Source organism: Melanostigma gelatinosum (genome assembly GCF_949748355.1).
Source record: "Melanostigma gelatinosum genome assembly, chromosome: 11".
Classification (NCBI taxonomy): domain Eukaryota; kingdom Metazoa; phylum Chordata; class Actinopteri; order Perciformes; family Zoarcidae; genus Melanostigma; species Melanostigma gelatinosum.
Genome location: NC_136644.1, coordinates 12768843 through 12782088, shown reverse-complemented (window position 1 = coordinate 12782088; position 13246 = coordinate 12768843). Strand labels below are relative to the sequence as shown.

Genomic DNA, 13246 nt, shown 5'->3' with positions numbered 1-13246 from the left:
TTCGCCCACTATGGGGAATTTGCATAAGCATTGCCGGCCAATCAGGACTACCCAAGTAAGTGCAGACCCCAAAGTATATAAACCAGCACACATCGCTGCTCGACACCCTTTTTCTCGCACTGACTCCTGCTTCAAGAACCTCTTCGGTCAGCCACAAGCCTGCCTGGTTGGTCTGCAGAGGACTACCAATATTTGATGCCAGCGCTCTACAAGACCTTGAGCGTCTCCCACCGATCTCACTCATTCTATGGCGGCTAAGAGGCAAGCAAGGGCTCACAGAGCATGTTGGAGAACCAGAGGATGGGCAGTAAAACAGACCTGTTCTCAAATCTGCATAACCGAAGCATTGCCTACAATAACTTCCGAATGTAAACCATCAAGCATTTACTGGAACTGGTTAAGCCGATTGGGTCACCACCTTCGATTTACAAAGGTGCATACTTTCAGGTCGAGGTGACTTCGAAAAAAAACGGATATTCTTGCATTTCACCTTCAAGGGGATAGCCTACGAGTACACAAACTGCCGTTTGGCTACGCCCCGGGCCCCCCACCTTCAGCAGATGTGTGGACACAATGCTTCAGCTGCTGCGCAAATGAGGGTCTTCTTTTTTCTCTGGGTTAGGAGGCAGGGTGCAATAGGCACACTGCACATGTTCAGGCTTTGCTCCTAAAAGGGATGTCTGAGAAGGGTTGAACTGTCTGTACAGGTGGAGCAGGCCATCCAGATGGCAAGAGCGGAGGATCCCCCATTGGCTGTTACAGGACAAAGTGGTCAGAATTCCAACGTTGAAGACAAAAAATAACAATGTGCATGTGGCAAGGCATGTCACAGAGCAGTAGATGAGGTCTGTGGAGCACAGTCCAGCAGCACATGCAGTCTGTCACCAGTGCAGCTGCAGAAAAAGGATATTATGCACAATATGTTTTTTTGCAAATTTGTCGCTTTCCAAACCAAACAATAAAATAGGAATTTAGTGTTTACCACCAGAAAGACACTGAGTGGACCAGATATTCCCGGCATCCACACACACACTATAATGTCTTCAGATACAGATCTGTCTGTAAGGTGTAAATAAATGAGTCATTAAACTAACTGTGAGGATATAGAGCACTACACTAAAAGTTTTCTCTGATACGACTAAATACAGAACGTAAATATGATCATGGGAACTAGGTGTGTGTGAGTGAGTGAGTGAGTGAGAGGAGTGTGTGTGTGTGTGTGTGTGTGTGTGAGTGTGTGTGAGTGTGTGTACGGTGGAGACAGACTCTGCATATGTGTGGGTGCTTGAGAAAGTGAAAGTGAAGTCAGTTAAGTTGTGTTTGAGCGAGAGGGGAGAAGAGAGGCCCACCACCTCACCTTTGCTTGTGGCTCCACTGATCTCAGTGCTTTCCAGTGATGAGGAAGTGAGGCATGTGGGTAGTCCCTTTACAGGAAGTTTTGATGCTACGGGTGCAGCAGGTCTTCTGACAGGCCCCAGTGCCTGCTGATTGGCTGTTGATTTAGAGTTGGACGTTGCGGAACCCAGGACAGCTGTGGTGGTGCGAGGTTTTGGGATACCTGGGAGACAGAGTAATACAGAAGGCAATAAATGAGCATTATTCATCATTACAGACAATACAGAAATGGACTTTGCAAATAATATTTGGTCTAAAACAGTCTGATGAACTTTGATACTAACTGGAACATAATATTTTTGTATGTATCACATACTATGTGTATGCAACTAAGAAAAGAAGAGACGTCAAAAGATATCAGCTGAGCAGTGAATGGAAAGCTGCTGTTCTTTTTAACGCAGACACAAGAGTTTGAAACTAAAGTACATTCTAGTAAAGTTGAACATTTACTAACACATGACATACACAGCTGTTTCTGTGAGCTGACCAATTATAATATAAAAGAGGTAGGTATTGTAAAGGTAGACAATTAGCTTCACTACATCCATTTAGAACCAAACCCTGACCCAGAAATCACATCTCTTTGATCGGAGAACAAACAAGGATCTAAACCTGTAGATGAGTCGTAGATGCAACAGAGTATTATTAGGTTAATGTCAGACGTTATGATATTCATTGCCTCATAGCTTCTGAACTAAAACAATAGGAGGAAGACTGAGGTAAAAAAAAGTTATTGCTCAATTCAATACAATTTAAAAATAAAATGCTACATTTGAATACCAATTCGGATGTTAATTACCATGGCAACGTTCAAAGCATTGAATCAGCTTAGTTAAGAGTCACATGTGAGAATGCTTGTGGGGACATACATTTATGTGACTCGCCTTTTGGTCGCCTTAGGGTAAATTAATGAAAATGAATGTAAGTCAATGTAATGCCATGAAAACACGACATTTTGTGTGTGTGTGTGTGTGTGTGTGTGTGTGTAGGTGGTTGAGAAAGTGGTGTAAAGACAAAAGTCTGCTTCACTTTCAATAAGAATATACCAGTAGTCAGTAAAATATTTCCCCAACATTTTGTGCTGGTGCTGTTTTATGTAGTAAATCACTGAATGGCCCCTTCAAATTTCTTGACTGTCTTCAGCTGTCAACACTGCTGACAATTATTTCATATTATTTTTTTTATTCACAAATTTAACTCATGGCATATTTAAGAACTTGTCTTCCAAATCAGAGAGCCCAGTACTGTCATATCACTCTGGCAGTGTCTGTGTTTCTCAGGACATGCAGCCTGATTTCCAGCTAAGCAGGGAGGCCCCGGAGGTACTGCTTGTCCTTGCTACAACAGATGGATGGACAGGGATCTGCAGTGTGATTTCTCTGGCCTTTAAGCGATGCTTCATATCGTGGGCAGACACTAAGGTGTTTGGATTGGCCCCTTCCACAGTGATGACGTGCTTGTAGTCAGTCACAGTCTCATCCACTATTCACATAAGACTGAGGCTGTGTCTACTGGTTTCACTGTTGATTCCTCCTATTGCTCTCCACAATGTTCCAGTGGGGTCCTAAGTTCGTCTTCCATTCCTTATACATTTCCTTGTAAAGCATTTTACTGCCTTGGCTAATTGCTTTTCAGGGCATTGTTGTAAAAGAGAAAACAGGCATTCTGTCTCTTGTCCACACACCTTGCCTCCCTCTGAACTACATGAACTCTTTCTTCCTGTTCGTCCTCCTACTCAGAGGACCTCACTCTTAACTTTGCAATTAGAAGAAATGTATTATCATTGGACTATCAGTGATGAAAGAGACAGCACCTCAACAGCCACAGCTTAGTGTCATTCATTTATTCATTAAAAAGGCCTAGTACAAACGGTTTTGTTGATAATTTTGTCCATCCAACAGAAGAACACGTGTTAAACATGATGTGCTATACTTAGGGAATACCACTTTTTTGTTTAATGACCTGAATAAGTGTCTCCTCTACAGCATGCACCACAGAGACTACAGCAGACAGCTAACCTAACTCCCCAACAACATACAACCACTGATTTGTTGCATAAAGACATATAGACATCACACAAGTATTCTACTGCTTTTAGAAGAGCTGCTTTGATGTGTGGCTCACTTCCTGTATGACAACAACAAAAACAACTTAACACAAAGTAATCTTATTCTTGAAAACCTTTTTAACGAATAGTATTCAATGAACAGTTGTTTGGGACCAACCTGATGAACTGATCCTGGAAGACAGGAACAGACTTAATACCGTCACATAGAAATAGGAAGGTCGTTGGCAATCAGAGCTCTTCTATCTGAAACACAAGACATCTTGTCTCTAGGTCTATTCTCAAAGTTGACGTATGGCTGTATTTGACCCTGCACCTATTTGAACGCACAGTCCTACAAACAAACGACTGATGACTAAATATGCAAGTTATCCTACTTCTTTTTTGGCCCCCAGGAAGTCTCTAACAGACACGTTTTCTCCTTTGTTCTTTTGTGCTGTAAATTATTTTCATTTTATACATTTGTACTTAATACTGCTGGTTTTGTATGTTTACGACCAACAATTTTCTCTATCATTCTGGGCCGTACCCTATTATTGACTGCAACAAGCTCATTTATCCACAGACATCATTGACGTTTCCTTGCCCAACTTTCTACAAACATGAATTCTGGCAGCAGAGGGGAGAGAGAGAGACAGAGAGAGGGACAGAAAGCACAAAGAAAAAAGGCTTGTTATAAAGAGAGGGAAAAAAGTTTACATGTGTTCACCGCAATTACATTACCTCACATTAACGCGTGCATAAGCGTGCACACACACACATAGTCTCTATTGGTGAAGGTAGAGCAGCCGTAAAACTTGTACCGCAACTGAAGCCAGCAGGAAACATCTGGCTTCTGGCATCTGGCTGGTGACAACATTGAGTCATGTATGATAATACTCTCTTATAATAAAGAAAACTGGTGGCTCAGTGGAGAACTCATGGCAGCAAATGCAACAAACATATTCAGACATCTTCCTCCGGCCTAAATCCAGTCTGTTACGTGGTGGGAGTGTCACACAGCACGTTGTCTGTTACGTGGTGGGAGTGTCACACAGCACTTTGTCTGTTACGTGGTGGGTTGCCATGTTGAGTGCAGTGGCTCCACCGACAGATATATTTATTTATATCCACAATTTAAGCTTCTGCATAAATGCAATAGTATTATTCAAACATATTGTTCGGTTCGTAATGCGTACCGAACCGTGAGCCTCGTATCGAACGGTTCAATACCAATACGTTAGGGGTGTAACGATACGCGTATTCGTATTGAATATTTGAATTTAAAAAATTAAAAAATAAATAAAAACTTAAAAAAACAAAAACCTTTATTTAACCAGGTTTTGCAAGATGTAAGTAACAATACTACATAACATTAAGGAGCAGTTTTTGTTTTTTATGCTTATGTTTTGCTAAGAAGACACCCCAGAAGATGGGTCACTCAGGTATAGTTCCATCATTGTTCAAAGTCAAAGAATAACTTGATGATGTTAGTTGTAATGAATAAATATATTTTAAAATCAAGTACATTTCTCTGGCATTTATAGTTTTCTACTATACCGAAACGTACCGAACCGTGGCGCCACTGTATCGTACCGAACCGAACCGTGAATTTTGTGAACCTTTACACCTCTATGAGTGACATAACCAAATCCACAGAAAAGTAAAAGTATGAATCAGCATAGCAAATAGGAAAGACGACCGTATGCTGCGGCTTACATGTGGCCAGCACAGGACACATTCAACTTATAAGTGACATGATGTGCGGATCAATGCTAAGCAGTTTAACAGATAGTGGACCATCTATTGACAGGTGTTTTCAAGACCTGACCCTAATCCGACCACTTGATAAAAGGTTGACTGCTCAGTTTACTCTCATTTAGGTGCATTTGGTTTTTCTTATAAGCAGATATAACTGTTTACAGAAACCTATCATATCTAAGAACAGATATAAAACACTACGAACATAAATAAATCGGCTGAACCTGTAATGGAAAAGATTTGTAATGAAGTCTGGATCTGGTTATGTGTACACACACACAAGTGGAATTACAGGCCACTGGATACCAGACAGGGGACACCGTGTTTAAAGGGAGTGTCCCACCAGTTTCTCATCACCAGCATATTCACTAACTCACCCAATCCCACCCATACCCACCCACCCAACACACACACACACACACACACACACACACACACACACACACACACACACACACACACACACACACACACACACACACACACACACACACACACACACACACACACACACACACACACACACACACACACACACACACTCACACACACACACACACTAACTACAGTGTCAGGATGTTACTGACATGACACCAAAAGCACAAAGCGACAGACCGGACACAAACACCAACCTGAAATTTCTTTCAGGATAAAATAAGAGAAGAGAAAGGGGAAACAAAATAACAAAAAGAGGATAACAGAGAAAAAGGAAAAAATATGAAAGCATTAAAGAGGAAAAGTGATACCCATGCATTATTTAACTTCATATTTCAAAGAAATAGAGAGTTTTGCTGCTATGCAACACTGCAGCTGAAACACAAATACGATACGACCTTAAGTCACCAGCTGCACACACACACACACACATTGAAATAGTGTGTGAGTGTGTGAGTGTGTGTGTGGTATGTGGAAGGCATTTTAACTTGCAGGTCTGCAGTGTCAGCCTGCTCATTTCCTGAGTCTGCTGCAGAGACAATGACACAAGTCTATATGCCTGACAGACAACTGAGAAGCGTGTTGTGGAGTAGAGCAGACATACAATCCATGTGCTACTGTGTGTTTATATTCATGGGATTATAAAGTAAATGTGTCTTGTACTGAAATAGCTCATGTTTATGTCTCTACAGCCGTGCAGAAACCATATCGACTCACCCTGGCACTGACTTTGGCGCTGCCTCGTTGGAGATCTGCCTCCAGTGCTCTGTCCACCTTCTCCCAACATGTAACCATCACTCTGGGTTTGTCTGGGTCCAGGAATCCCCTGTCCTGGAGGTCCAGTCCCTGAACCTGGAGGTGGAGCCGGTCCCAGGGGCCCCTTATCCACTCTGGTGTGTCTCCCTTGATGCCTGGAATTGGGCCCCAGCTTTGAGGAGACTTTCTGTAGAAAGAGATGACGTTTAGCGACAGCGTCCCAGCCGAGTGACCCCAGCTCCGAGCTGCGCATTGAAACCATGGTGTTAGCCATTCCCCGCTCAGAGTCAGAAATGTGGACTACAGGGAGGCAGTGAAGGAGAAGAGGGGTGGAGTGAGGGAGAGTGTGTTAAGACAGAGGGGGAGGAGGAAAAGAAAGAGCAGGAAAGAAGAGGTAGGAGGGAAAATTTCTGCAACCACAAGAGGGGTAAAAAAAAAAAAATTGGTATTGTGTTGTACAATCCTGTCTCTGACCAGGCCTATTTTTTCTTTCTCTCTCTGTGTCTGTCTTACCCCCACCCCCAACCCTTCGTGTTCCACCCCCTCTGACTCTATAAACACCAGCACACATGGAGTGAGTTTGTGGATAGGGGCCTGGCATTTGTCTCAGACTTTTTAAACCAAAGACTCAACATATAGCGACTGCTTTGTTATGTATTTATTACCTATTTGTGCAGTCAGGCACTTGAGAGAGTGAGGAAGAAGTTTGAGAATGTTCACAAATCCATTCTTAAGTCAATTTAGGTCAAGACATTCACTAATAATATCCCTTTTGCCTTGTCACCTCCCTACACAGAATCACAGAGCAGAGCTCAGTCAGAGGGGATGCAACACTTCAAATTGTTCTTGTAACTTACAGCCTCCTCAACTTTTCAGCTGAGCCAAGAGGCTGAGCCTAAGGATTACTGTAGCATACCAATACGCACTAAATCATGTGTTGACATGTGAGCTGGCATCTGGACTGGGCCAAACTGATGCTTTGTTAGGTGAATACATGGATGGGTGGATAGTGAATGTTACTGCACACGTGTAACACCATTTCTCTGAATTTCGATAAAATAAAGTTATAATAAAGTTAAAGGTCCTTTAGTTACTAATTTAATCATTTTAGACATCTGAACTCATGCTGGTATGAATGGGAATATCATCAAATCATAACATTGAGGGAGGTATATGACAAATACTTATGACCATAATCACGACAAGCATTAGAGTACCGGTATATAGGGTGATGCACAGAAAACAGCATTGACATGTATCTTAGAATATTAGACATATTAGTTTCTAAGACACATATTGGTTACTGTAAATGTGTTCTAAACACACCCTGTGTTGATATACCCTTGAGGCTACCTATGAGAGGATACGCTGGGGCAGTTTTTAAACCTGTCCCTTTAAAAACACATACCAGACATACCAGACAGAGTACACACACTGTACAGATTTTAAATACACTTTAAGCATTTTTGACTTTGTCTCTCTTTGTGTCAGTAAATTATGTTAAACAACAACAACACAGCTTAGGGGGATCAGGCAACTACAGCTCAAAAGGAAGATTTGCGTCAGTTTTTATTTAGGTGAATATACTTTTCATAATTGCATCCTACCTACCACAGAGTCAAAATTCTAATGACAATGCTAAACTCCAGTAAACTCTGCTTGAGCACATACCATGAATGCTATTTTCCATTTAGCTGCAAAGCTGTAACTACTTTTCATTGCACATGAAATTAGTTATTCCACGTATAAGATTCACAAATATATTTCTGATGCACACACAAATATTATTGTTTTAAATAAATGTAAAATAAATACACATGATTTTTTTCAACAGGGAATTATCTGTAGCCAATCAGATGTCACCTCCATTTTCAACCAATCACGTGTCCCCACCAGGGTATAACTTAAGTCAGTGGTTCTCAACTGGTCTGGCTGCGGGACCCACCATCACCCCTTAATGAGAAGCCGGGACCCACGACCCAAATTATTATTATATTATATTCATGAAATATATATATATATATATATATGTATATGTATGTATGTATGTATATATATATATGTATATATAATTTGGGTATGTCTATATTCAAGAAGTCTAGTAATGTCTCAGTGAACTGTCAAATCAAATAAAGAAAGTCCACATCAATTATATTTTAACAAATATTCTCATTTTTCAAATTTAACTGGATGGATTATAAATAATACATAGAAATACATGAATAAATGTTCTTCTCATTTCAAGTAAAATAACGGCTGGATTAAAGAATAAATTACGTAACACAATTCATTTTAGATAAATTATGTTCACTGAATTGCCCTGCAGCTTTAAACTGAGTTCATTCAGGGTGAAGTGAAAAAGCCACAATATTATATTTTTCTCATCTTCTAAAAAGAGAAATGAGTGTTGGAAGAATTCACCTCTATGTGTCTGTCAAGTCAGAGTTTAATTACTCTGGTCTCACTGGTCATTTTCTCTTTTGGAAATCATTCTGTGATTTGACTTTCACAACTCTCACTTCAATAGTCCTGCTCTGCTCTCTCTCTCCTCGTCTCTCCCTGTGTGTCACGGTGTGTGTACATCTCACTCAAGTCAGGAAACTCGTCAGAATACCCATATTTGATTGGATGAGGTGCATCACGTGATGTGATTCACAACGCAATGGTCAGTGTTTTTCGTGCACCGCTGAACAAGTGCCGTAAATGCTGGAAACATTCCACTGCATAAAAAATTCACTTCAAAATAAAATCACAATTTCTTTTTTTTTTTCGACAGACTTTTGGGTTGCGACCCACCAGTTGAGAATCACTGTCTTAAGTCATACTCAGCTCCGATCTCGCACTATAGCTTTCATGGCAGGGCTAAATGATGAGCTGTAGGTCAACTTTTTATCTTCCAACGTTTGAAGGTAGGTTTAACTTGTTTTGCCAAGGACACATCGACATGGAGTGGAGAAACCGGGGATCACCAATCTTCTGATTGGAAGATGACCCACTCTATCTCTGAGCCACAGCTGTGCATTCTCTCTGAACAGATCCATCTTCGCCTTACCAAACCCATCACCCAAGATCAGAACTGGGTGTGTGTGACTCGGTTTCCACTTGTTGTGGGATGGACCTCAGCAAGATATTCTGCAGCGCAGTACTGTACCCCTGGGATGTACACAGCTCTGATGTTGAGTAAGTGCCTATGTAACCACAGCAGCAGGGCTGAGCGCAAGCCGCCCTGGCAGTTGATGAACTTTTAGTACAGACAGTTTATGTGAAGGGATGGAGGATTCTCCATTTCCTCACAACTTGAGTCTGGCATATCCCAACCCTTTCAGAGAGGGATGATCCTGTGTACTCTGATGTATGGGAATTCACTCAGAATTCGTCACGTCCCGATGAGAGAAAACAGGGATTTACATGCCAGGTCTGACTGCAGTGAACGGCCGAACCATCAATCAACACCCTCCAGTGCTCTCGACGGGAAGGAGGGAGAGCCAGGAAGAGAGTCTGCCATGGAGAGCTGAGCCAGCAGACTCATGCCCCTTACAGTGGTCCTCAAACGGAATGTCCGAAAAGTCGCAGATGGAGATGTTCAGCTCATCCGTTGGCAAAGTATCCAGACAGTCTGCCAAGCTGTCGTCCTGCCAACTTCAATACAAAGCGCTGTGAAATCACCTGCACGATACTGCAGCTCTTCTGTAGGCAAGAGGGCAAGCGGCCTGCGCGGTAGCTGCGCATGGACGGCGCAGAGGCAGCTTTCACACCTGAGGGGCAAGATGGGAGGAACTGGCCGAGGCGGCAGCCGGTACACCGATGGACACCACTAGACCTTTTCATCTTCTTTACTTCTTCACTTGTTGACTGCTTGACGCTGAAGAAAAACTAGGAGAAGAACTATGGTCGCAAAGCTGCTAGATGTCACATGTGCAGACGTAAAGGTGAGCCCTTGCATATTATAAGGGCGTGATCAAAATCTTCTAGACTGTGCATGCTTGCAGGAATAAACCCAATAGTGACAGCTCTTAAGAGGGTGAAGCCGATACGATATAGAACCTACATCTCTTGCCAGATCTGTTTTGCGATTCTTGACTGATCACACAAGTTTAAGGCAGACAAGCTTAGTTTAAAGACAACGTAACATGATTAGCGCATAGTACTTACCCTGCTAGGATTCATTGATTTCCCCACAGCAGCCTCAGTCTTTAAAGTTTTCCCAGTACCTTCGTGAGCATCTTGACCTGGATGTTTAGTCTCCACACATCCAACTGTGTCATGTTTATCACTCACTTCTTGGACAGCCATCCTGCGAGTTTCCAGAGCTCCTTCCTTAACTGCCTCAGATGTTCGACTGACAGCCGAACTCTTCCTCTCTGGCTGAGCGGAGCCATTGGCTGCTGTCTGGTGGTTGGTTTTGGGGTTACTGCTCTTTCCTCTGATAGATTTCAGCACCAAGGCCACTTTGACTGGACCTGCAGATGACCTTTGCTTATTACCCCCATCCCCAGTCTTTTCTTCCTCCTTCCTATGAACAGCTCTCTTTCCATTGGCTGGAGCAGATTTGTTCTGCTGAATAAAAAATAAATTAGAAATGTTAGACAGAAGACAGCTGTACAAAAATGTATACATGTGAGCCTTTTATAAACACTACCTGGTTGGGTGTTTTAGATGGAGACAGGTTGGGCCGTGATCCAACTTTAGCCTCAGCATCTTTCAGATCTAGTTTGGAAACTCTCCTTGCCTCCAGACTGGACGCTTTGATGGCTGTGGACACAGTTGTCTTTGGAGCAGTTGAAATGGCAATGGTTGGTTTGGTTTTTGCTGCTCTGGCTGGCTGACTGGTGTTAGGGTTGGATGGTTTGTGCCCCTCAGCGCATTTTTCAGTTTCCTCAAGTTGAGAAAATGCGACTTCGTTAGCATCTTGATCTGGATTGGTAGGAGAGGGGGACGAAGATAATATCTGAGTGGTTTCACAAATGTCCTCAGGGGGAGGCTCTGTCTGGTCTTCCACAGGTAGACCAAGGGGACATGCCCTCTCATCATCAACTACACTCACAGTCCCCTCTGTCGGCACAGCAGAGCGACCTGGGTTCATCAGGTTTTCGCTGGATTGACTGATTGAGCTGAGGGTTATGCTGCTTTTCCACACACCCATGTCAGAGCTCACAGACAGAAACAAAGCCTCCTCTTCATCGTCATCAACATCAGCAGGGATTTCTGTTGCGTCGGAGCCTGGAGTCGAGGAGCCATGCCTTCTCCCATTACTGCTTTGACTACTGAGGTCATCATTGACGCTGCTCGTCGTCAAGGACAGTGCCAGTGTCAGGTTGTCATTCCAAGTGTCTTGGCGGTATTCAAAGCTGTTTGCGTCAAGGTAAACAGACACTGAGTTGTCATTAGATTCTGATATCTCTGTTACTTTTTGTATCTTTCCCACAGAGATGTCATCATTGTCATGTGGTTTACTTTCCTCCTCTGGTATCCATTTTGAAAGTACACCATCAGTAATTTTGTCGGTTTTGGTAATCACTGTTGTCGTCAGGGTGACCTCAAACATGTCATAGTCCAGAGGGCTGTTGGTCCGGCCCCCACTCCTCAGTGACTCAGGAGACGACTCCCCCAGACATGAGTAGGAAGAGGAGGTAGAAGAGGAAATTGGGAAAGCATTCCCATTGTAGTCTCCTGCACCATGAAGAGGAAGCGTCATGGTCGATCCATTTTTCCTCCTGACTGGTAAACCCTCAGTGGGCTGAGAAACGCTCATCTCTGGACCAGAAGGTACAATGTTGTTACTTTCTTCTGATCTGTGATGTACAGGTTTTTATTTGCCTATTTGCTTTCTGTTGTTCTGCAACAACTCTGAACAGTCCTCTTTATAGCTTTAATCTTCTTTATACTCTCTATGTTGACATTTGATAGAACGTCCAATCCATTCTCCGTGGGGCAGTATTGGCAGATTTCTACAGCTATGATTAGATAGTATATTTAGTATGTTTCTGAGTTGCAATCCATCCATTTATACATTTTAAACACTGCTCACAGATGCTGCAGTATTTTCAAAAGGTCTGAAAGACATTGTTTCCTTGTCAAGTGCAGAACTGTCATTTAGAGAATGTTTGAAGACCAAATTCCACATTTTGTCTTTACTCTGCTGTTGAAGACATCTGAAAAAAAGCAGCAAGAAGAAAAAGTCATGTTTAAATTGTTTAAAACTATATAAAGTATCAACAATACTTAAAGTAAACGTGGTGCTGTTATACTTCACAAAGATGATTAATTTTGTTCAAATTAAACCAGCAGCTGAAAAACTGGAAACAAATGAACACACACACATACACAATTGACAATAATCAACTGCAAATATTAAATATCCAAATTGTTGCTAAAACAGTCATTGTAATACATTCAACACCATTATCATTTCAGTATTAATCAACTTTAAGTACGTCTTGTTTTTTGCATCCATTGTTTGCACACTGATGGTAGAAGAGTTGAGAAACGCTGCCCTCTGCAGGCTAAAATTAAGCGGTTATAGATATAGATGTTCATATTTGCATCACTGGTTGCAACTACAATGATGGTGAGACACAAAGTCTTGGAGGTGTTTGTGATAAACAGCCTTGTGAAATAAGTGTGAAGACCAGTCAGCGAAAGCCAAACTCCTTGGAAGAGATGCACTTGGTGTGGAACAGTGATTTAAACCGGCATCATTCATTTTAACAACCAAAAGCAACATGTTTAGATGAAACCCATTTGAATGTAACACGGCTGCCTATGCACGAAAGTGTGTGCATGTATGTGGGTCAGGGACAAAGAGAAAAGAGAGGAGCAACTATCAAGGCAATCAAATCCAGGACAGTGTTCCAT

General features: G+C 42.2%; 1 protein-coding gene across 5 annotated transcripts in view; it reads right to left on the bottom strand.

Moving 5' to 3' along the window:
* Positions 1-13246, bottom strand: part of LOC306784863 (uncharacterized protein) — a 45880-nt gene that overhangs the window by 26849 nt on the left and 5785 nt on the right. For 2 of the 5 annotated variants that reach the window (XM_079279016.1, XM_079279019.1), the window contains exons 2-5: positions 11031-12543; positions 10544-10948; positions 6353-6578; positions 1358-1558 (exon numbers count right to left, since the gene is read on the bottom strand). In XM_079279016.1, coding sequence (XP_079135142.1) covers positions 1358-1558; positions 6353-6578; positions 10544-10948; positions 11031-12143 — 1945 coding nt within the window. In that variant the 5' untranslated portion in view covers positions 12144-12543. The remainder of the gene's footprint in view (positions 1-1357; positions 1559-6352; positions 6579-10543; positions 10949-11030; positions 12544-13246) is intronic. The other 3 variants (XM_079279017.1, XM_079279018.1, XM_079279020.1) reach the window with 3 other exon arrangements.